General features: G+C 41.3%; 1 protein-coding gene across 1 annotated transcript in view; it reads right to left on the reverse strand.

Annotated features, from left to right (window-relative positions):
* Positions 1–25,828, reverse strand: part of LOC309332757 (uncharacterized protein) — a gene marked incomplete at its 5' end in the record, with an annotated part of 103,476 nt that overhangs the window by 9,918 nt on the left and 67,730 nt on the right. The window contains one exon of the mRNA XM_081845932.1: positions 12,788–12,910. Coding sequence (XP_081702058.1) covers positions 12,788–12,910 — 123 coding nt within the window. The remainder of the gene's footprint in view (positions 1–12,787; positions 12,911–25,828) is intronic.

Genomic DNA, 25,828 nt, shown 5'->3' on the forward strand with positions numbered 1-25,828 from the left:
GTCAGAGACACAGTTCCCATAATCCTGTTGTTCTCCATTTTCAGATTCTGTTTGTAGATATGGTAGATATGACTTCTTGGAGACGGTTGGAGAATTGATGGCGGCTAACGGATTGAGGTTGAATCCTGACATGACAGAAGTACTGTTCTTGGGGGACAGGGGGCAGGTTGGTGTGGAGGACTCCCTGGTCCTGAATGGGGTAACTGTGCCCCTGAAGAACCAGGTGCGCAGCCTGGGAGTAATTTTGGACTCACAGCTGTCCATGGAAGTGCAGGTCAATTCTGTGTCTGGGGCAGCTGCCTACCAGCTCCATCTAGTACACAGATTGAGACCCTCCCTGCCCACGTACTGTCTCGCCAGAGTGGTGCATGCTCTAGTTATCTCCCGCTTGGACTACTGCTATGCGCTCTATGTGGGGCTACCTTTGAAGGTGGCCCGGAAACTGCAATTAATCCAGAATGCAGCAGCTAGACTGGTGACTGGTAGTGGCTGCCGGGACCATATAACACCGGTCCTGAGAGACCTGCATTGGCTCCCAGTACGTTTCTGAGCACAATTCAAAGTGTTGGTGCTGACCTTTAAAGTCCTAAATGGCCTCTGTCCTATATACCTGAAGGGACGTCTCCACCCCCATTGTTCAGCCCGGACACTGAGATCCAGCACCAAGGGCCTTCTGGCAGTTCCCTCACAGCGAGAAGTGAGGTTACAGGGAACCAGGAAGAGGGCCTTCTCAGTGGTGGCGCCTGCCCTGTGGAATGCCCTCCCATCAGATGTCAAGGAAATAAGCAACTATCCTACTTTTAAAAGACATCAGAAGGCAGCCCTGTTTAGGGAAGTTTTTTTTTCCTGCTTTGGCTTTTCATTTTTTTTAAAAAAAATATTTATTAGGTTATTATAGAAGAAAAAACACATAACAACCAAAAGAGTAAAGAAAAACAAAACATAATCAAAAATACACATAAAACAGATCAGAAAAACAAAATACAAGAAAAATAAAATTCCACCCAACAAAAGGAAAAATAAAAACTCCAACTTTCAAATTCATACTTGATTAACTTTCTTTCTTGACTTCCTCACGCCTCCCTTTTTTGTATTCCTCTTTATCCAATCAGATACAGCAAATCCTTAGGGAAGTTTTTAATGTTTAATATTTTATTGTGTTTTTAATATTCTGTTGGGAGCCACCCAGAGTGGCTGGGGAGGCCCAGCCAGATGGACAGGGTATAAATAATAAATAAATTATCATCAACATCATCATTTAGTTTTAACATTATGAGGGGCAAAACATTAGAAAAACTATCTGCAAGTATTTTGTTAAACCAAGGTATGGGCATACTGAGGCTTTTAGCAATTCAGCTGTACAATATATGCATAATAAGATCATTTCCTTCCTGGTAGCATTACCAATCATAATATCCAGATGTAGCCCAGTAACATGTGGGTACCCAAAGAGAGTCCACTGGAATCAGTTTTGTGCCTTGGGGATTTAGCCATAACCATCTTGGCTGAGAGTCCTGAGAGATCTGCTCCCTGGCCTGGGAGGGCAGGGCCCCGACTGACTCCAGCTACAAAAGCTGACGCTGCTGAACAAACTCTTAAGCTGGCGTATTGTTTAGAGCCGCAGAGATCAGAAGAGTTGTTCCGTTGTCTGGAGAGGTTACTTCCTGGTTTACATGGAGAAGCAGCTTGCAATGAAGCCCAGCAATGGAAGTACACAGCTGGTTTGAGGCACCACCAGGTGTTGAAATTTTGCACCCCCTAACAATTTTGCACCCAGGGCAACTGCTCTTGTGGACGCCCTCCATGCAACGCCACTGTACACAACCTGATTGCCTGGTCACATGAAAGAGATTTGTTATTCTTCAACATGCAAATTACTGCTGCAACTACTGTTTACCTGTCAAATTAAGTGTGTGATTGTGTGTGTGTGTGTTGTTTTTGTTTAGTCATTTAGTCGTGTCCGACTCTTCGTGACCCCATGGACCAGAGCATGCCAGGCACTCCTGTCTTCCACAATATATATATATATTTTCTGGAAATTTGGGCTCTTCTTTTCATATCTGTTTGTTTTAAATTGTTCACATAATAAAACATTCAGCTGCTTTCTAAAGTCATAAATGTGTACATCATAAGTCTTCATGCCCAGAAGACAAGTTCAGATTTTATATTATTTTGGGGCTTCTGTTCATGTAAGTTTGATCTCTCCCTTGTGTCTTGTGTGGTCTATAAGGACATTCAATCTCATCTACCTAAGGCAAGTACTCTCCCCTGAGATATCTGAAGCATGATGATCAGTGGCAGTAACACAGAAAGTTAAACAAGAATGACACATTAGAACTAATTTGAGAATTAGACAGCCTAAGAAGTAATTAGGAAGGAGTAGTCACTATAAATTGTGGAGTCTTGTCAGAGCACTACACCTATAATTAGGTAAACCCAGAAGTTCAAAAGCTCCCTTTTCACATCTATGCTGTAATTTTCAGTAACTGAAACATATTGTCAAGTTGTCAGTATTAAGAAAGTAATCTCTTGCCAGGTAATTATGTAAAAGAACATTTTAGGAGGAACAACTCTGCACTGTAAAAAGCAAGCACTCACTTTATCCTGTTCAAAAACTAGAGTTAATACTTCTAAGGACATATAAATAAATAAATAAAATACTACAGTACCAAGACAGCAAAGGGCACATTTGCCTTTTCTTTTCGACTTCCATTCCCCCCCCCCCCAACCATTGCAAATGCTAAGGTTTGATGTACAAATTATGTATACAAAATGATCAGCACCTTGGACACAACACCCTCAAATGTTTGAAATACCCACGGAAACCTTCCCAGCCTAAAATCCCTTTGTTGACTGACTCTCCTATGGAAACTGGAAAACAACTCTGATGAGGAAAATCTCTATCCCAGAAAGCAGGGGAATGTCTCCTCTAACACCTTCAGACTCGATCCACTACCAATGTATTTATTCTGCCCCATCATCAAACAGCCCAAGCTGGCAATACCACATAATTTATTTTACTCCATCTCCTCAGAGTATTGTGGAAGAACGATATCAATCAACATTTGATGATCTCCTTCTACCGGTCCACAATAGAAAGTGTCCTTTCATACTGCATCACGGTGTGGTACGTTGGTTTGACATCAACTGATAGGAAGTGCCTACAGAGGGTGGTGAATACAGCACAAGATATTATGGGCTGTCCCGTGAATCCGCTGGATGAAATAGCGGAAGAACGTTGCCTCAGGAGAGTGAGGAAAATTCTCAGGGATGATTCACACCCTGGCCAGCACTTTCTTGATCTCCTGCCCTCAGGCAGAAGATATAGAAGCATGATTAGTTGCACCAACAGGGTAAAGAACAGCTTCTATCTGTGGGCTGTTAGGCTGCTGAATGAAAAGATAACAACAGGGCAACTGACTCTTGGGTTTGGTCTGTGTGTGTCAGTAAACGAGGGGAATTAAGACTAAGAGAGCAGAGTGGGGGGTGCTTGTGTAATCTCACTGTATACAAGTTGTACAAGTGACAATAAAGTATTTCCATTTCAATTTTCCCTGGCAAGCCCGCTGTGTTGTTTCATACCCTCCAAGTGTCCAGATTTTCCAGGGACAGTCCTGGAATTACAAATGCCATCCCAACTTTTGATTTGATCCCAGAATGTCTCTGTTTCCACTGCCAGTGAGCTTGGGGAGGAGGATGAGCTGGTGTAGCATTGAGGGAGCATCCTCTGGCCTCTCCATGGCCGCTACTGCTGGCCTCCTCCCTTGGGCAGCTCATAGCGGCTGTTTGAGAGCTCAGAGAAGGCAGGGACAGCAAGGAGGAGAAGGAAGCTCCATACAGCTTAATTCTGCTTAATTTTGATGCTAACGTTGGTTAAGAGAATGATCCTTGGCTGGATAATCACTACCTAAAACATTAGTGGAAAGGAATTAAGATAAAATAGGTTGAATTAGAATAAAATAGTTAAAATATTTCCCCCCCCCCCCTATTAAATTTTCCACAGGCTTCTACTTGCATGGTCATGTATGTTGATGATATCTATGAAACTAAAGTTTAATTTGACTTTCAGAGCTAGAAATTATGGGATGGTAGTGGTTTCATTATGTTCAGAAACTTTGCATTAAATAAATTAAGACAGAAATGAAACAGGAGGACTGGTGTACTTCAGCTTTTCAAATTAGTACATAGAAAGTCATGCAAAATGGATTAATCTGTTCCAGACTTTTAAAAACAACCCCTAAAACAGGAATTTAACATGAATTTTACTATCTAATGAGACCATTGATGCATAAAATGAAAGCAATAAACTATGTATTGCAGTCACACAATCAATCAATCAATCAATCAATCAATCAGTAGCTGGACTGGGTTCCACACAGTCACAAAAACAAAACAAAAAAGTCACAAAAACAAAAACGCAACATAAATAGCAAAAGCAGACAGACCTCAGCGTAACACTCAAAACGGAGCAAGTTTGGCTTCTGAAAAAAGTTTGCAAACCAGAACATTTACTTCTGGGTTTGTAGTGTTTGGGTTCCAAGTTGTTTGAGTACCAAGGCATTTGAGAACCAAGGTACCAATGTATAAGTTTAAGCAAGTGCAGGATCTGTACAGGAGAACATCCTGTTGCATAGTGACAGGAAAAATATACTGCTTCTATTCATTCCAACAAATGAATTTGCATGGAAGAACAGGGATTGTGTCCTTTACCATCTTTCCATTTCTGTCACATACACCACAGAGACTTCTTTTTTATGGAACGAAGAGAAGGATGTGTTGCATAAAATCATTATAACATTGACTCTAGTAGCATATGCTTTGAATATCTGTACAAGCTCATCTAATTAAATGCAATGGCACATCTCTTCCAGTAGTGAGTGCTCTTTGCTAATAAGAAACCATCCAAAACTCTCCATGGGCCATTATTTTCAATACATCTGAATCTCTGTGAAAATATCGAGCATGACCAGTTTTAAAAGCTAGCAGCTTAAACACCATTGTGAAATGTTGGGATTTTGGTCCAGGGACATCTTTGAACCTTCTTTCTCCTGAGTTTTTGTTTCATGGGCTGTTTTAAAGAATGAGAGTTTTAAAGAAGCAGAGTCCTGTACTTAAATCTGATGGCAAGGTCAACAGAACATCTTCTCCGGAGGCTGTGCTCCCAGGCACTAAGATGATACAACGAATGGATTTCCTACCCTTTTCCTTTACTGGTGGAGAAGTCCACCCTTCTCCATTTGCTTTGGCCAAAAGAGCTCTAAATGAGAATGAGACACATGTCATGCTGAGGTGGAGAGAAAGGTGAGCTAGAGGGTTGGCATGGAAAATAACAAAGAAGCCGAGTCTCAGAGCATTCAGTGGTATAAGCACCGTCTCTGGGTCTAGAAACCATACGTTAACATAAGACAGGCATAAGCAAACTCGGCCCTCCAGATGTTTTCTGACTACAACTCCCATCATCCCTAGCTAACAGGACCAGTGGTCAGGGATGATGAGAATTGTAGTCCCAAAACGTTTGCCTATGCCTGACATAAGATATCAGAAAATGCTAGAGCAGGCATAGTCAGAGAGGTAACGTTGGCAGGACGTTACTTTTTTGTTCCACAAGCAAAAGCATATTTCTCGTAGCCATTCCAGGAATCAAGAAAGCTAGAGGATCTTCCTTCTCTGAATGGTACTATCAATGGCACTTGGACCTAATCCTTTTCATCTTGTTTTCTCAATGAGCTTCCTTACCTTACCAACTTTATAGACATGTATCTACAACCTGGTTCTCTGTGCCAGAGGACTAACTTAGACAAATATGGAGAACACATAATGAACTTCCTCTCCAGTTCCCATTCACCTTTCCTTGCTTTCTCCTATACACTTTAGGTGGCTTTTCTCATCATAGAACTTGTAAGCAGTAACTGACACAATGATGGGCTGCTTCATTTTTGCCCAGATACTTCCCTAGGTCCCACAGATAAGTAACTTAGCTGTATACCATTCTTCTTTGGTTACTTCCTACTATTTTCGTTTTAGACCCCCCCCCCAAAAAAAAGTATATCTAGGATGTTTTCCTAGAAGTTTGGCTCTGTATATATGCAAGTCCATGCTTATACAGATAAATAACAATGGTAACATAAATGTGGTCTTAATTGCTACTGACTATGTACCTTTTCATTGACCTAATGAGTGGGAACCTGTTTGATACTGTGCAAATATGTGTGCTAGAATTATACCCCATTTTTCATTATCCATAGTAAACTAAAACTGTAACGCTCCCTTAGCCCAGCCATGCTCAGACCCCTGAATGTGAGATTTCGTCAAAGAAACAGGAGAAGCAGAACCTGCCAACAAACAGCACAGCCACCAAACCCAAGAAACACACCATTCTTGCAGAAATGCACCATTCCCCACCATTCCAGCTGCAGCACTGAAAACTCCAAAATGGATACCAGATTCACTCAAATTACCCAAGGGCTTAAGGACCAGAGGGAATGAGGTTATGGCAAGTCAAGCAGGAACATCAGGGTTGCCAATAGACTACCTAGCTACTGTTGGAGGAAAGCAAAAACATTTTCTTCTCTAAATATTCTAGTCAATGCATGTGCTGTTTTAAACCACTTCTGTTTTAAACAGAAGGCACTGTTTGTATAGCAATCTAGACTGCTTTTGTTCGTAGTTCTCTAAGTTAACTCCATGCCTAAAAGCTGAGCCATGTTTTTGTTTGCTGTTTTCTCCAAACAATGTGTGCGCTATTTCTCTCCTATCTCCACCAATCCTGTAATAAGTTCCTGCATGAATAAGCCCTTCAAACTCCTGAAGCTGTGATTATTCCAATCTAATTCACCCAAGCTGCTGACAGCTAGCTCCTCAAGGCTATTGTTTATATAATAATACTTGGAAGAAGAAATCCATGTGACATCCTGCCCAGACCAGGGTCTTTCTGAGAGCCAGGAAGAGGAGTCTCCATCTCCTATGGAGGTTCAGTCTAAGCCAGGTAGTTGCTGATGTAGCACTTACCTTGGAACTCTTTCCCAGGTTCCCTGGCCCTTCTTTTGTTGCAAAATATATACTTTTCCTCCTTCAAGACCAAGTAACAGACCTTGTCTTTTTACCTGCAAACAACTGTTGCTTTCCTCAGTTCAGAGTTTTGTTTATAATGAGCACTTGAGGCTCCAGCAACAGCAGCAGGAATTCTTCTTTGAACTGTGGGACCACTTAGAGAAATGTAAATATTGTATTTCAGTGCAGTGCAGCTAAAAAGAGCTAAGCTTGTTTTTTTAAAAAAGATACAAATAAAGGGGGGTGATTCCTATTGGGAAACAAATCTGGAAGAAAGCCATCGTTGCATCCACACTCCTGCAATTTCCAGCTCAAATTACAGTGGTTATTCTATCCATGCATGGAGAAAATAATCATGATGTGATAGGTAAGCCAAACTGTTTTTAATAGTGTTTTATGTTTTGCTGTTTTACGACCACCTGATGTTTCATGATATGGCAGTATATAAATATTTTATAAATAAATGATCCTAATAAACAGTACTAGTGGCATGTGGTCATCAGTATACACCAAAAGGAACAAGGGCAGGGGGGAAATGTATACCAAACATTTATAAAACTAATGCAATTCGTTTATACGCGCTATTCAAAATACTTAGTTTCTTATATATTAGACACACATATATTACACACAGAATTCCAAATCTAAGACAAAAATACCAAATGGACAAGTGCCCGACCACCGCTGTTTCGGTCATTATCAATGATATCAAAACAAGAACAGTATAGGTTTATTATACATAACATTTTGTAAATAAATAAATGCATTGATTACTTCTTCTGTTAGTACAAACAAGATCTTTAACCCTACACTGACAGAGAAACTGCTTTTACGAATCCAGTGTTTGGGTCAAGAAGGGCATACAAATAAAATATTTGGCAGATTTGATTAAGCATCACACTACTTGCAAGAAGATGAAAACATCATGCCTTCACTGCAACATTTGTTTTCCATTGCACCACCCTTGTGTTTGACCCAACCTGTCAGCAGAGGGTTAAATATGCTTCTGCTAACATCTAACCACCTGATGTCCAATCATAAGTTTAAGAAGTAAACAAACCAATTAAAAAAGGACGTAATATTCCTAAAAGTCCATTTTGAAAACCACTAAGGAAACAATAAATCCTTGAGAGTCTATACATTGTTATTTTACATAACCAGAGCCAGTGTGGTGTAGTGGTTAAGAGCGGTAGTCTTGTAATCTGGGGAACTGGGTTCGCGTCTCCGCTCCTCCACATGCAGCTGCTGGGTCACCTTGGGCCAGTCACACTTCTTTGAAGTCTCTCAGCCCCACTCACCTCACAGAGTGTTTGTTGTGGGGGAGGAAGGGAAAGGAGAATGTTAGCCGCTTTGAGACTCCTTAAAGGGAGTGAAAGGCGGGATATCAAATCCAAACTCTTCTTCTTCTACATATAACCGTTGCTTTTCAAATTTATTTTTTAATTCTATGTTTCTAGTGAATGTTCAAAACTGAGGGTATGTGACAGTAAATAGGGATACCCTGGAGAAAACATGGGATACATTTCTGGACTGCATTCTCTAGTTCATTTTTAGTTATAATGGAATATCATATTCCAAAAGATGGAATATGATAAAGATTTGGGTGCAGGGGCAGAATTCTTCCCCTGGCCAGCAGAAACATCACATTTCTGAGGTTAAAGCTGGAAGCACTGTACTGCTATTTTTGTATTATGTTTGTGCAGTGTTTGCATAATGGGGGCCTATGGGGCTACAGGATCGTAACTCACAGATCCATCCTTAAGACTTCAGAACAACAGAATTTGGGGACTTGATTCCCAGGCCGCCCAAATACTGCTTGGGTTGTCAGTGATGGTGATGAATACACATTAGACCAGCCTTTCTCAACCTGTGGGTCCCCAGATGTTGTTGAACTACAACTCCCATCACCCTTAGCTAGCAAGGCCAGAGCTCAGGGATGATGGGAGTTGTAGTCCAACAACATCTGGGGACCCACAGGTTGAGAACCGCTGCATTAGACTGATATCTAGCAACAACTACTACGTTTTTGCAACTGGTTCTCTGGGAGAAAATCACAGCTAGCTTTTTTATTATTTTGAATAAATCTTTAATTTCTAATTGATGCATTGTTACTTTAAATAAAAGTTTGTTTTAATTATCTGATTATCCTGCAGATAACAATGTAACAATACTCTTGCCATGAAGCCATAAAGTCTGGCCTTTTAGCCTTATGCTTCTGTGCTATAATTTCAGACCGTGGTTCCCAAATTCCACCACCACCACCCCAGACAAATAGATAACTGCAGAGTATCTAGGCAGACCATTTTTCTGTCTGTTGTTCACCAATTTAATGAGCTGTGCTAGATGCTAAAGTCACTGCTGCAGGCGATCTGAATAAAGCCCGCAAACCACTGATAGCCCATTGACAGGGCTGGGCCATTGATATGGTTTTCAACATCGCAATATATCACCAGCTAAACACTGTGATTTACCGATATATCATGATGTCTGAAATAAGGATGGAACTGTCTAGAGGCGAACATGGACTACACACTGGGAACCTGTGATCTAAGAGGTAATCTGAAGACACAGTGCTAAACCTTCCAATAAAGTATCAGATTCAGGATGCAGGGAAGAGTATTCTAGGAGGAAATATTTTCCCACATCAAAAACCTCCTGACCATGAAAACCATGAGGGATCTAGGCCAGGCATCTGCCTGAAATTCTAGTCCTCCACTTAAAGTGAGAATCATTCAGACATGATCTCTCCACCTTCTGTGTTCTGAGCTGATAAAGTTCCCAGAGATTTTTATGTCAGTCTTCAATAACAAAGGGGAGAAGTGTGAACCAGGAGATACCCTTGAGTGATAGAATCAGCAACCTCTATTTATTCCGATAGTTCTACACCACTATTGTGGTGTATTGGGTGGTAGAGGAGGGGTAGTACCTGGAGGGGCCACCTTTGGTCCCGACCCTGCACTCAGCACTCATCTGTGGCTCCTAGAAGCTGCCAACATGTGACAGTGGCTACACCCTGTGAAAGGCTCCAGTGGATTGATCGGATGAGATCAATAGTGGGTCCAATGGTCAAGAAGCCAGTTTCTTCACATGCTGTAAAGGGAACTGAGGAGCAAATGGAACTCCTCATCCTGGTAATTTAGCCCATATAGGAGAATGAAAACTCTGATCCTAAACCTCCACTGCCTTGTGGGATTTCCTCAGGAGAAGAAAATGCAGAGCAGGGTCCCTAAGATGGGTGGATAGCACCTTGAACATCTCTTTTCTTCAACTCCTGCAGCCAAGCTGGTGCCAAACATATTGCTCTGCTTTCATTTGGACCACAGAGTTTTAAAATATCCTGTTCATATTCTGTTCATTCACATTCAACTGATTTGATTTCATGGCATCTGCCAACCAAAAAAATATATAACTTCTCAATGAAAATTTAAGCTGTAGCATAGCTATCAGGGTGTGTGTTGTTGTTGTTTTTAAAAGCATTATTTATTTATTTTGCTTGTGTTATATTGAGCAATAAAATGAACTTACTGAGAAGAAATAGTTTCTGGTTGGAACTTCCTGTATAATTAACATAGATCGCTTGTTAACCGTGTACAAATACTTGTAGTCCGGCACAAGACCAATGTATTTCAATACAACCACAGGCCAAGCCAGCAAAACAGACACAAAACTAACAAAAGGTTGCCTGCTGGTCTATGGAGCATCGCATTCGATGCACAGAGATTCAAGCCACACATCATTAATCACAGTGAGGGTTAATCGCATCATCTTCACAAAGAATCTTTTTGTCTTGGCAGTAAAGCATTGCTTGATTCTACTATGAGTCTCACCAACAGATTTATACACGGCAAAAACAAAGTGTTGATTTTGCCTGATGTGTGAACTCTTTGGGTGGGATTGTGAGAATCCTAGAGATGGTTTGCCGAAAAGCAGATGGATTACCAGGGGATTGTTTATTGCATCCATCCTCTTAATGCATCCATCCTCTTTGTTAAGTATGTTCTTTGACCTAAGCAAGATTTATTTTAGCAATCCTCATCTCTCTAATGTTCCAGTCAACCGTGTTCTCACCAGTCATATCCACTTCACAATCACAAGTGCAGCTGAATTGCAGCACAAAGCAGTATCTTTATATCTGCTTTTAAAAAAATAAATTTATATAACCAAGATGAAACAACTACATACAATCAGAGAGTCTTCTCCGAATACAACACAGAACCTTGTAAAAGTGTATATGCTAAAAGCACCACAATCTTAACAAACACAAAATGATACACAATAACTTCCATCGCTTGGACTGTTGTCCATAAATAAAAAGATAGACTGAATCAGCAGGAGGAGTTCTGGACTGCATAACTTAGACAAAGACAGGAGGAAAGAAGAACAAATGCTAACTAAAAAATATATGCCTCTGTTTAATTTCAGGGATAGGATTTCGACATTGAAATAAATTCAGTGTATTAGCACAAAGCAGGCAAAATCTAGAGAAAACTAGGCTCACGCAAGTCCCATCGAAATAATGACTATTCAGAAAGAGTTCACCAGCCTTGTCTGATGCCCTACAGATGTTGTCCTCCAGCTCCTATCAGACCCAGCCAGCATAGTCATTGTTCGGGGATACTGGGATTTATAGTGCAATAAAATGCATAGGACAATAAGTTGGTGAAGTCTGGCCTACACTATAGAGCAGGGGTCAGCAAACTTTTTCAGCAGGGGGCTGGTCCACTGTCCCTCAGAACTTGTGGGAGGCTGGACTATATATATATATATATTGGGGGGGGGGAATGAACGAATTCCTATGCCCCACAAATAACCCAGAGATGCATTTTAAATAAAAGAACACATTCTACTCATTTAAAAACATGCTGATTCCTGGACCATCTGCGGGCTGGATTGAGAAGGCACTTGGACCTTAGTTTGTCTACCCATGCTATAGAGCAGTGGTTTTCAACCTGTGGGTCCCCAGATGTTGTTGGACTACAACTCCCATCATTCCTGAGCTCTGGCCTTGCTAGCTAGGGGTGGTGGGGACCCACAGGTTGAGAAAGGCTGTTATAGAGCAATTGTTGCAGGTAAATTTCAACTTCTGTGCAGTCTTGTTACTTCACTAGGCTATGCTCCGGAACTTCTTTTGTCTTACAGTCACAACTTAAAGCCAGACCTCCGAAGGGTTATGGGAGGGAAATACTCCTTCTGGTTTGCTCCCAGCCTATACTGACTGAGCTACTGGTTCCAGCTAACCATTCAGCTCTTCTCTCTTGAATTCAGAGCAGCCTGGCAGAGCAGCCAGAGCTGCAGTAGATCTCCCTCCAGTTTGGCATACTTGACCTCCGTAGACCACTTCTCAACCAACTGACTCTCTTCTCCCTCATACCTGTTTCAGTGCAAGTTTCTCTTTCCTTATGACAGCCTTTCTCAACCTGTGAGTCCCCAGATGTTGTTGAACTACAACTCCCATCACCCCTAGCTAGCAGGGCTAGAGCTCAGGGATGATGGGAGTTGTAGTCCAACATCATCTGGGGACCCACAGGTTGAGAACCGCTGCCTTATGAGTTCTGGGATAGGAAGGAGCTAGAAGAGCACTGCTACGGGAGGAGAGTTTGCCACCAACAGTTCCAACCATGGCTCTAGTGCCTATTATACCTGTTCTTCCTAATATCTCTGAGTTCTCTCTCCTGCCATTTAGAATAATGCCATTTTTCACATGCACCATATTATTTAAAAGATAGGCAGGTCCTACCGTATCTTCAATTCTGTGGTTCGTATTCAGCAAATCTGAAAGGAAATCTTCATTAAGACTCTCTCTCCGAATCAAGGTAAACTCACGCAGAAAGATGGCTCCCTGGCTTTGGTCGCCACCAACCTAGAAACATAAAATACTATCGTTTAGAAAAATAATGCTTTATCTTTGCTGGCAACATCATAGAAAGGAATAGCAATTTCTGAACTGTCTACAAGAACAGTGTAGGAATATGCTGATGAATAAGGAAATGAAATATTTGATCAGCTTTTTTTTATATAGCCAACCATGGACACATTGCATAGTGCAACAGGAGTAATAAACCCCAAATAACAAGAAAGGAAGAGTTTGGATTTGGATTTGATATCCCGCTTTATCACTACCCGAAGGAGTCTCAAAGCGGCTAACAATCTCCTTTCCTTTCCTCCCCCACAACAAACACTCTGTGAGGTGAGTGGGGCTGAGAGACTTCAGAGAAGTGTGACTGGCCCAAGGTCACCCAGCAGCTGCATGTGGAGGAGCGGAGACGCGAACCTGGTTCCCCAGATTACGAGTCTACCGCTCTTAACCACTACACCACACTGGCAACGATTCCAATTATTAGGGTGGGAAAAGATGAAGTCTATAAAATCTCAAATGATTAATTTTTCAAGTTCTCTTTGGAATTATATGCTAAGCCAAAATATGTAGTTTAAGACAATATATACGATATAGAACAAAATAAACAACATATCTAGATGACACACAAAAGCATATATTAAAAAATGTTTAGGGGTACTCTCATTTTGACTCAAAATCATCATTTTATAGTTCAAATTGGGGGAAATAAATACAGTAAATGGGCAAAAGTACAAAGATTCATAAAATGTTTAGGGGTATGCGTACCCCTGCTTTTCCCCAGAAAAAAGCACTGGATTTATCAGCACCAATTGTACAAAGAGACACTTCATAAAGGTAATTTATGAATGACATTCAACCAAGCTTATATTACAGTTGCACTCAAACCAGATAAAGATCACACTCAGTGTGCAAATTATTGGCCTGTATCACTGATTTATGTTGATACAAATAATTTAACAGTGACTTTAGCAATTAGAATCCAGCAAGTGATAATGTCCGTTATTGAGAATGACCAGACTGGTTTTATAAAAATGAGGCAAGCAGCAGTTTATATGAGATTAATGGTGGATTTCATGAAAACAAAGATCACCACAACCAATCATAAACAAACAACCACACCCTTGGCCAACCCCAACCTCTCTCACCACCAAAGGAACACAAGTGAATAGCAGAGAACCTGCACAAGCAATGCTGACACAAAACCCCATATATATTAAGTATAATAGAAACATCGCCACCCAACCCCTCCCCCACCCACCTTTCCCCCTCCACCTCTTTCCCCCTTTTCTTCTTAATGTCTCAACAAATGAAACTGATCTGTAAAAAAGAGAGCAAGAAAGACAGAGAAAGAGAGAGAGAGATATTGCACATACTTTTGTAAACCAGGAAAATCAAGAAGAAGAAGAAGAAGAAGAAGAAGAAGAAGAAGAAGAAGAAGAAGAAGAAGAAGATTAGTGGTGGACTTAAGCAAAAATAAAGACCAATTTCTAATGTTATCATTAGATGCTGAAAAGCCCTTTGACACAATTCATAAACAGTATAGAGAGGTAGCTTGAAATAAATTCTGATTTCATAAAATGGATTAAGATATTGCATGACTTGCCTACACGTAGAGTTAAAATGAATGGTATCGTGGACCCACTCTCAGTGACCCATCCCTACCCCCAAGGGAACAAGGCCTGAGCAAAACTATAACCTGTATAGTCATGGCTAGTATTTATACAAACTCTGCAAATGCCAGCCATCATAATGCTATGTCCCAGATCAGCCTCACCTGTGCTTTGGACTACATTTCCATCAGCCCCAACCAGCATGGCCAATGGCCAGGGATAATGAGGGATGCAATCAAACAACATCTAGATGGCAGCTGGGTTGGGGCTCTGTGGGTAGTTAACAATGAGTGGCTGAGAGCCACCTGTCACAACTTGTGGCATTACCGCTACTTCCCTTCACCACCGATAAGCCCACCTAGGGTTGAATGGATATATGAGGAAAAAACCATGTATTACTAGCAGCCTGCATAGTATACAGTAAAGTTAGCTCACATCTGGTGAACTTAAAGAACAGCAATTTGTAGCTTGACAACTTATATTCCTGCTACAGCAATTGGCCCAAGAAAGTTTTCTTGTCTCATACTTCTTACTGCTGCTTTTATACTTCCCTGGTTGGTTTGTAGACTGCAAAGCTACCTTGGAAATATTCAGAAAGCTTACACATTAGGAAAGCTATGGGTTTAACCCATCTGTCTATATACCACATGACTTTGTCTTAACTAGGAAACCAGGACTAGTCCACCACTCACGGGCAGATATATGGCATTTTAGGGTATAAGGATGCGATCTTTTCACATGAAGAATGAGCAGTGATGTGTTTCATAGTTACTGCGCCTTCCGTTGAGATGGCTGGAGAGAAATCAACTGAGGAGGAAAGGAGAGGGGTGGAGGAAAAAAATAATACCGAAAAGGGTGGATGGAAAATTTGAGGTCTCTCAGCACAGAATAGCCTTAGTTTTACACTTATATTATATGTAATATGTTGGAGAGAATTCCTTGAGTTCATGGCTGTGAAAAGGAGAGGGAGGAGTCCAGCCTTTCTGAGTGCACTGAACGCTTGTGCTGTAAAATTAAATGTTAAAAATTATATTATTGCTGTAGTATAAGACATATATGGTTTTATGAGCATGAGGAATTTTTTTTTTAGAAAAAACAGGTGCATGGACTTTGCATTATGTGGTTAACAGTGAGGTACACACCCAACTGTATTACATAAGACTTACTGTGCCATAGCAACACTGAGTACAACATGAATCAGGTGGGAATTGAAAAAATATCTCAAAAGGAATGGTAAAGTGCCACAACAAGCTTGCAGCTGTGGAGAGTTCTAAAGAGCAAAGAGCCATACCCAGGGGGAAACCTACTCATTATGAGAGGCAAACATGCTTGTAAGCTCAGTGTTACTCACATATTTTTAATAAATGCAAATCTGTTTGCAGCTTAGTGTATTATTTGTGAAGCTACTCTCTATGCAGATGTACACCACTCAAGATAGAGCCATTATTATTACCGTATTTTTTGCTCTATAAGACTCACTTTTTCCCTCCTAAAAAGTAAGGGGAAATGTGTGTGCGTCTTAGGGAGCGAATGCAGGCTGCGCAGCTATCCCAGAAGCCAGAACAGCAAGAGGGATTGCTGCTTTCACTGCGCAGTGATCCCTCTTGCTGTTCGGGCTTCTGAGATTCAGAATATTTTTTTTCTTGTTTTCCTCCTCCAAAAACTAGATGCATCTTGTGTTCTGGTGCGTCTTATAGAGCGAAAAATACGGTTATTATTATTATTATTATTATTATTTATACCCTGCCCTTCCCGGTTCAGAAAACCGGGCTCAGGGTGGCTAACAACAAATTTAAAACACTTAATTGTAATACAACATAGAAGCAGCATAAAATACAGCATATAAACATGAATAACAATAAAATTCAAAGTTCAGAAATCAATTTAGGGGAAATCCATCTAATAAGCATTAGATATTCACCAGGACTAGCTGGCTGAATTAGTCCTCCTTGGGCCAGCGAGGAGGCCAGGGGAGAATTGGCTGTGGGGTCTCAGAGCGGGTGATCTTCATAAAAGGGGAGGGGGAGGGGAAGGGGAGAGAAGGGAAATAAAAGATCAGGCTGATTTCAAATTAAAGGCCAGGCGGAATAGCTCTGTTTTACAGGCCCGGCGGAAGGAGGTTAAATCCTGAAGGGCCCTAGTCTCCTGGGACAGAGCATTCCACCAGGTCGGAGCCATCACTGAGAAGACCCTGGCCCTGGTGGTAATCTGACTTCCTTAGGGCCCAGGAGCGCTAAACTATGATTATTCATGGATCTTAAAGTCCTCTGTGGGGCATCCCAGGAGAGGCGGTCCAGTAAATACGAGGGCCCTAAAATAAGAAATAAGGGGTAGAAATTATTTTCTTGAGAACAGGTCAAGTGGACTATTTTTCAATTTAAAAATGCCACCTGTGCCCTGAACCTTTTTTCTTTTTTTTGCTGCTGCAAATTAGGGTGGCTAACTTGATACGTTTTTGGACTACAACACACATCATCTCTGAATATGCCGGCTGGACACATGGGAGTTGTAGTCCAACAACATCTGGAGGTCCACAAGGTCTTTATTCCTGTTCTCCTCAACACGGAAGCTCCTCAAAAGAGGCATAAATCTCTGGCTGCTTTATATCCCGTTTCTGATTTCTTTGGTTCAATTATCAGCAGCCAGAGATTAGCATGAGCTCAATTTATTGAGCCCAGGGATAGGCAGCAGTCACGATGCTTATAATTAAACACAAGGAATCTGTGTTTATGATTAACTGGCTCAAGATACGGTGCAGTCCCAGCAGGAGAGGAATTAAAAATGTTTCAGTGTGAAATGACACTTAATGAGTGCTAATTGCTTATGATAAGGTCCTGACTTCTCTCGACTGACTGAGAGAGCAAACATTTCTGTACCATCACAAAAATGCCCTGTTAGTGCATCCCAGGCCTCTTGCTCTGCAAAGTTACTTGGACAAGGAATGAGTTCCTGTTAGGCCTTCCAGATGTGTCCGCATTGCTGCTCGCTGCCAAAAACACTTGCTGATTAGCACTGCTGTGTTGCTTCAAGCAAGGGTGGGTTTATTTTCATATAAAAAGGGAGTGGGGAAGGAGAGAAAAATATAAGGGGTGCTGAAAAGAGACAAAAATTGTAAGCAGTCACATCAAGCCTATGTTTAGATGCTTTTGAAGGAGTCCCTTTCAAAGAGGAGAATATGATTGAAGTTATAAAGTCATGCGTAAAAGAGAAAGAGGGGAATACTATTTACTTTCACGAAATACGAGAGCTAAAAGCAATCTCGTGAAAATTAACCACCCAGCAAGATTAAAGCAAAAGGGAACTCTGCATATACACTGTGCACTATGGCAAGAACCAGAAGCGTACCAAAGATTCAAATTTAAATAAAAATAGATTAAATGAATCCATAAAAGGCCAGATACCTTATTTGCCAGATGGTGGGATGAACATCAGAGTACAGAACTCTGTTATCACCCTGTGTTGTTAAAACCCAATGGAAGAGTCACATCCTGGCTCTTTGTCCGAGATAGTTGGGTGGAGGATGGACTGTTAAACTGAGTTCATGTAATCTACGGAACTCAGTTAATTAACAATTAACTGACATTTCATTTCCAGGAATGTGGAAGAAACAACAACAAAGGGATCATCTCTCTTGGGACCTGGACCTCACCAACAGGAAGGAACTGATCAACGAAGAGAAAGTACTGGGAAGTTTGGGAGAAAGTGATCATGTCCTCTTGGGTTTCATGATACAGAGGCAAGGGAAAGCTGAGGGTAGTGTAGGTGATGCCCTCTGGACTTTAAGGCGGCTGGTTTCAAGCTTAAGGAACTAGTGGATGAGATTCCATGGTGAGAAATACTCAAAGAAAAGGGAGTCGAAGATGCATAGGAGTTTCTTAATGGTGAAATATTTGAAGGCACAAATGCAGACAAATCCAACAAGAAAGATGAGTAGGAAGGATCCACAAAAACCAGTGTGGCTGCAGAAGGAAGTTACAGATAAACTGAGATTTAAAGAAGGTGTGTGAATAAGAAATGAAAGAAAGGGGAAATTCATGCATGAATAGTCAACATTTGTAGGGAGATAGTCAAGTGGGCCAAAGCTCTGGATGAGCTCAGGACTGCAAAAGATGCTAAAAATAATATAAAACAGGCAGAGTGGTACCTTGGGTTAAGAACTTAATTCATTCTGAAGGTCCATTCTTAACCTGAAACTGTTCTTAACCTGAGGTACCACTTTAGTTAAGGGGCCTCCTGCTGCTGCCACGCAGCCGCCATGCGATTTCTGTTCTCATCCTGAAGCAAAGTTCTTAACCCGAGGTACTATTTCTGGGTTAGCGGAGTCTGTAGCCTGAACCGTCTGTAACCTGAAGCGTCTGTAACCTGAGGTACCACTGTATATGAAATAATTATCAATATACTGCAACGCATTAGCTACAATTCTTTCTCTCCCAGGTGTTTCGGATCATTTATTACAGCACTCCTGAAAAGTTGCTAACGACTTCCGGATAATGGTTTTGAATTATCTTGTTGAGTTCATGCTTTTAAAGACAAAAGTACTTTTTTTGCTGTACATCTCCAAGGATACAAAGAGAGTGCCCATACCTGACTGCCCTATTTAAAAGAAAAAGGAGTTGCACTAATGGGACAGTCTGAGATGTGTTACAACAAGCCCAAGAAATTCCCAGTTCAAATAGCAATATATTTCACAAGGGAATGTTTTTCATTCTGCTTGAAAATGTTCCCACCAGAAATTCTAGTTGCCCTTGAAATATGTTAAATCTCTCTTGCCCCCCCTCCTGAACCTTTCTTTCTACAGAAACTGAATTCAGGGTTTGCAGCAAGACTCTGACTCTTTTCCATGGCCTGTGAAGGAAATGTGGCTTTGTGCTAATTATTTTCAGTCCTCAAGCAGCCACAATAGATAAGCCTGGTTAATGTATTCATTGAAATAAATTATTTGAGCTCCATTTCAGCCTCTCCTTTCTCAAGGAACAAAAGCAACAAAAAGTGATTTGCATTCAAGATTACAGCGTGAAGTTGCCCCCTCGGACAAAGCCACCAGCAACTTAACATCTGAGGCAGACATTAGCAGTGATGGGGATGTTATTTGTAAAGCAAGCACACGCCTACACTTGACCCAGAGTGTTCTAACAACAGAGAAAGCCAACATGGCCCCAGCAAATGGAGTGGCAAAAAAGGGAGAATGGGGGAAAAGAAAAAAAGAACGTAACAAAAAAAACAACACGCCAATACTTCTGCTGCCAAGCAACCTTGGCTGAAAAAAAATATGGGCAACAGACTGTGGGAAAGAAAGATGAACTCATATAGGAGCAAACAAATCAAAGCTTTACATCTGCTTTAAAACCCTGTTGATTAGAGCAACCTTGCTGGTGGGCCACCAAGGCATGGCGAAGACAAAAAGGAAGGATGGGGTATCCTTTATAAGCTTGAGCAAATTGCGTTTTACAAAATTTGCCCACTTGGAGCTTGAAAGGTGTTGTGAAAAACTGAGGGACGGGTGGGTTGAGTCAGGGTTTGCCACCAAATGTCCCCCAAAAGCAAAAGGAAAGATGAATTTAGAAAACCATTCGGGCAAAAGATCTTCAGAGGTTTGAGAGATGCTAAGAAAGAATAAGCCTAACAGTTAACAGTTTTAAGTTCAGTGGAATTTTGCACATGGAATTGTAATGCTACTATTTTAGCTAATTTTATTATTTATATATTATTTATATATTTTGCACTTTAAAAAAAATTAAACTGCCTTGAGATGTTTTTTACCTATAAAGCTTGCCTAAAAATATTTTTTATAATGATAAGTAATAATTCACATACAGTGGTACCTCAGGTTACATACGCTTCAGGTTACATATGCTTCAGGTTACAGACTCCGCTAACCCAGAAATAGTGCTTCAGGTTAAGAACTTTGCTTCAGGATGAGAACAGAAATCGTGCTGCGGTGGCGCAGCAGCAGCAGGAGGCCCCATTAGCTAAAGTGGTGCTTCAGGTTAAGAACAGATTCAAGTTAAGTACAGAACTCCGGAACGAATTAAGTACTTAACCCGAGGTACCACAGTATTCCCATTTTTAGTAATTCCTGATTAAAAGGAGTCTTTACACAATCTTTCCAAATCATTCTGGTTCCCCGTTAAAAGCCAGGATCTAGACCAGCCATTCCCAGCCTGGTGCCCTCCAGATGTTTGGGATAGCTCAGTCGGTAGAGCATGAGACCCTTAATCTCATGGTTCGAGCCCCACCTTGGGCAAAAGATGACCCTTTTAGTCCCTTCCAACTCTACAATTCTATGATTCTATGATAATTCAATCAGTCCTTGCTAAAAGTCAGGGGTGATGGGAATTATAGTCCAAAACATATTGAGGACAGTAGGTTGCAGAAGGCTAGTCCAAACATCATATATGATGATGGGGTGGGGGTTATTGTTTTATTTTTGCTTTAACTATTTTTTGGGTCTTCTATCCTATATTTTAAGGGACGCGGGTGGCGCTGTGGGTTAAACCACAGAGCCTAGGACTTGCCAATCAGAAGGTCAGCAGTTCGAATCCCCATGATGGGGTGAACTCCCGTTGTCCGGTCCCTGCTCCTGCCAACCTAGCAGTTCGAAAGCATGTCAAAGTGCAAGTAGATAAATAGTTACCGGTACCTCTCTGGTGGGAAGGTAAATGGTGTTTCCGTGCGCTGCTCTGGTTCGCCAGAAGCGGCTTAGTCATGCATGACCCAGAAGCTGTATGCCGGCTCCATCAGCCAATACAGCAAGATGAGCGCCGTAACCCCAGAGTCAGCCACGACTGGACCCAATGGTCAGGGGTCCCTTTACCTTTACCCTATATTTTTATCTTGTGAGCCGCCCTAAAATCTTTAAATGAAGGGCAGCATATAAATTTAATAGATAACAATAATATTAAGGATCTCAGTTTCATACCCCCATATCTGAATTTCTTTTATCTTCCTCTCCTTACATCAATCTGATTCTTTATCCAAAGTTCTCGGGAGACGTGAGGGAGCCCAAAGAAGTGATGAAACTATGTCTGTGATAGAAGTAAGACTGTTTATTATTTGTGCATTTATATTTAAAAACTTTAATAAATATTTATTAAAAAAAAAAAAAAAAAAAAACAAAGTTCTCTGTCCATATAGGAACTGGCGTAAACACCACTTCATAGAATAAAGGTCAGAAGACCACTAGAAAGAATTCAAACATTCAACAACATGTTATCAAGTGATGGGACATCAAGTGATGAACACACACGTGCAAATCTCAGTTGGTGGTGCTTCAGGGTAGGAAACTTTATATCAAGCTTTGTTGTCTGGATGGTTTCCATTCCATCAACTACAGGTATATCTAGGTGCCTACTTCCTGTGCTACACCTTAGAAAGATCGTCTGTAAGTATACTGGAGCAGGGCAAAGTATGCTTTTAAATACTCCCATTCCCCAGAATCAAAGAGCTGAGTGGCAGGTTCATTCTGGGTACTGCCCAACACATAATGTGGGTGCAGACACTTCTGATTTACAGGGGTTTGGCAGGCCGTACTGACAATAGGTGGCAGCCTCTGAGCCTCTTGGGCTTGCTGATCAGAAGGTCAACGGTTCGAATGCCCGCGAAGGGGTGAGCTCCTGTTGCTCTGTCCCAGCTCCTGCCAACCTAGCAGTTTGAAAGCATGCCAGTGCAAGTAGATAAACAGGTACCGCTCTGGCGGGAAGGTAAATGGTGTTTCCATGCACTCTGGTTTCCAGAAAGCTGACTGTGGACAAACGTCGGCTCCCTTGGCCTGGAAAGCGAGATGAGCGCTGCAACCCCATAGTCATCCTTTACTGGACTTAACCATCCAGGGGTCCTTTACCTTTTACCTTACTGACAACACCCATCACACGCATGCTCAGTAAGACTGTTCACACACACACACACACACACACACACACACACACACACACACGGAGGCTGGTTTTTGAGAAACACAAAACCACAGTCCCCATGGCACATGGAACTCCTTGTAGAGTTCTTTGGATCCTGGCCATTGCATGTTCAAGTAAACCCAGGGTTGTTTGGGGGCTTTTTAAAAGCCTTATTTTCACTTTGTGGCAAGCTAAATTAAAATCAATGTTTCCTTCCACCCAGTGTTGCGGGTGGAGAACTTCTCATCGTATCTAATATCAGCTGTTCCCTGCTAGTTCCATATCAAAAGGAAATGTGCATCATTTAAATAATTTCATCAGGCCCATCTTTCCGTGAGAAGTCTTAAGTTTGAGGGTCTTTTTCCCATGCTTGATTTTTATGTCCCCCCCTCTCCCCCAGATGCGTTTGATTGGGATGGGATTTTTAATGTTTCCTGCCAATGGTAAAACTGGTTTTAATAACTGATGCATCTCTATTCCGTTTTTTTAAAATACTACATGGTATACGAATATAGTTTTTTTACGATGCTGGAAATTTTTTCTTTTTATCTCTCCAATTTGGATATGCTCTGATCTTTGTCACATGTGTTATTAATGAAACAAGCTGGGTCACACTCTTGCAGCTCGAACTTTTTAACTGTTCTCAGATCATTGTGCAGTAAACACGGAATTTATTTTTTCTATATTATGTTATTCTATATGATGATGGCATGGGACAGAGGCTTTCATCATTGCTGGGAGAAGAGATGCAGCTCAAAGAGCCTGAGACTTTTGGCACTGAAAAGGTCTGATGTTCTATCCCAGGTAGAGATGGGGATGTCCCTTACCTGAGGAACTCTGAGGAACCACAGCTAGCCAGTGAAAACAATACAGAGTTAGAGAGATCAGTGGTCTGACTTGGTATAAACCAGCTTCCTTTATTCCTTCCTTCTTTGTTAAAGATATTTAAGCTTGGTGTGGGATGCTTTTAAAAACATTTATCCTCTTGGTTTTAATGTATCCATGTGGGGTTCACTGTCTGTTTCTTTGACTGTAAGTCGCTTCAGGTTGCCCTGGATGAGATAAAGTGACAGACAAATTTAATAAATAATAATAAAATTAAAAGCTAAGGGACAAAATCAGTGAACTTCTATTTAATGCCAGTATGTGCCCTTCAAATCTCTAGTTCCGTAACTGCTTTTAAATGCAACCTCCATGTAAGATTTCTTTCAAAAAATTATATATACAGTTAAGGACTTTTAAGCCCTACTGATTTTAATTGGGGGGGGGGGGAGAGATAGAGAGAATATGAATATGTTCTTAAAACGCAAGAGGACCAAATAGTTTGTTTTACTTGAACTGTATCTACTGCATTCACATGCATGGGCATTCTTGTACAGTGGTACCTCGGGTTACATACACTTCAGGTTGCATATGCTTCAGGTTAAGAACTTTGCTTCAGGATGAGAACAGAAATCGTGCTCCAGTGGCGCAGCAGCAGCAGGAGGCCCCATTAGCTAAAGTGGTGCTTCAGGTTAAGAACAATTTCAGGTTAAGAACGGACCTCCGGAACAAATTAAGTTCTTAACCCGAGGTACCACTGTACTATTTCTGGGTTTTTTTAAAAAACATCTATAAACATGCAATTGTCTTATAACCCAGAAAGGAGGATTAGGGCAGTGTGACAGGTTCTGCCACACTGAGTGACAAGCCTAGGTGCTGCTGCAGGGCTTCTTATTCTTCTTTGGCGATGCCTTGAGGCCGAGTAAGATTGTCTTCCATGAACACGGTTTTAACAATGGGTCCCTAAGTGACTGTGGAGGCCAATTCTGGATCCACACGTCCTTCCACAGTGGGGACATAGGTTTCTGGGCAGGAGTTGATCACGGTGTGGATTTGCCAAGTGTGCCTTCCTCTTAGCACGTTTCTCCCTTGCGTCCTGAGTTTGAGTGTCTTCAAAGCCCACAACACCTTTGGTAAAGGCTGTTCTCCAATTGGAGCGCTCACAGTCCACTGTTTCCCAGTTGTCAGTGTTTATACTACATTTTTTAAAATTTGCCTTGAGACAGTCTTTAAACCTTTTTTTGTTGACCACCAGCAGTATGCTTTGCATTTTTAAGTTTGGAATAGAGTAGTTGCTTTGGAAGACGATAATCAGGCATCCGCACAACATGACCAGTCCAACAAAGCTGATGTTGAAGAATCATTGCTTTGACACTGGTGATCTTTGCTTCTTCCAGTACACTGCTATTAGTTTGCCTGTCTTCCCAAGTGATATGTAAAAATTTTCGGAGACACTGTTGATGGAATCTTTTGAGGAGTTGGAGATGGTGTTTATAATTGGTCCATGTTTCACAAGAATACAGTAAGCATCGCAACTGTGACATAGTGAACTGAGCAGAACGGAAGACAAGAGGCAGAGAGGCACCAAAGTTTGGCCTTGCACAGAGCATCGTTGAAATTTGAAAGGCCCAAGTCCACCCTCGGAGCCCATTTCACAACCAGTTCTGACGTTTCATGCCTACAGTGGTACCTCGGGTTAAGAACTTAATTCGTTCTGGAGGTCTGTTCTTAATCTGAAACTGTTCTTAACCTGAAGCACCACTTTAGCTAATGGGGCCCCCTGCTGCCGCTGTGCCGCTGCACAATTTCTGTTCTCATCCTGAAGCAAAGTTCTTAACCCGAGATAATATTTCTGGGTTAGCAGAGTCTGAAACCTGAAGTGTATGTAACCTGAAGCGTATGTAACCCAAGGTACCACTGTACTTCTATCATTCTTCTCAAAAGAACCTTGCACTTCCATTAAATCAGCTGGCATCCATTTAGTCAGCTTACAGTTCATTTTAATTAACATTTCAAGAGCAGCATATTAGACAAGATACAAAAACTTACAATATAAAGTCTAAATATACAGGTGGTTGAATATATTGGGATGGGGGCATGGGGAGAGAAATTACTCGGCAGTCATATGTCATTTTTAAGAATTTCAGTCTTCCAACTCGGGAAAACCAGCATCACAGCATGACCTGCAATCACTAAAGAGGATAGTTGTGGTTTTTTTGAGCAATCACAAAGGCCTCATTTTGTTCAAAGCAGCAGTGACTTGGGATGAAATGGAATATTAGAAAATTGTTGTTCATCTTGACTGCTGGCTTTGGTGCAAAAAATTGTGCTAAGAGGCAACGCTACTTAGTGCCAGAGGTATTGCAACAACTCTACAGCTTATGTCCCTTATATGCTGTTGAAGTGGAGAGTTTGACTATTTGTTACTAGGGGTGTAAACCAGTTACAAAAAGTATCTTAAATAGGGTTCCCATGTGTTCAGACAAAGGAAGAGTGAAAGCATATAGACATACCGTACTTTGTAGAAGACAAACTTCCTGCTATTTTACAGTATACTTCTTACTGTTTTAAGGCTGAATCTCATGCAGTGTTCATAA

Source organism: Podarcis erhardii, assembly GCF_964252035.2.
Source record: "Podarcis erhardii genome assembly, chromosome: 17".
Taxonomy (NCBI): Eukaryota; Metazoa; Chordata; class Lepidosauria; order Squamata; family Lacertidae; genus Podarcis; species Podarcis erhardii.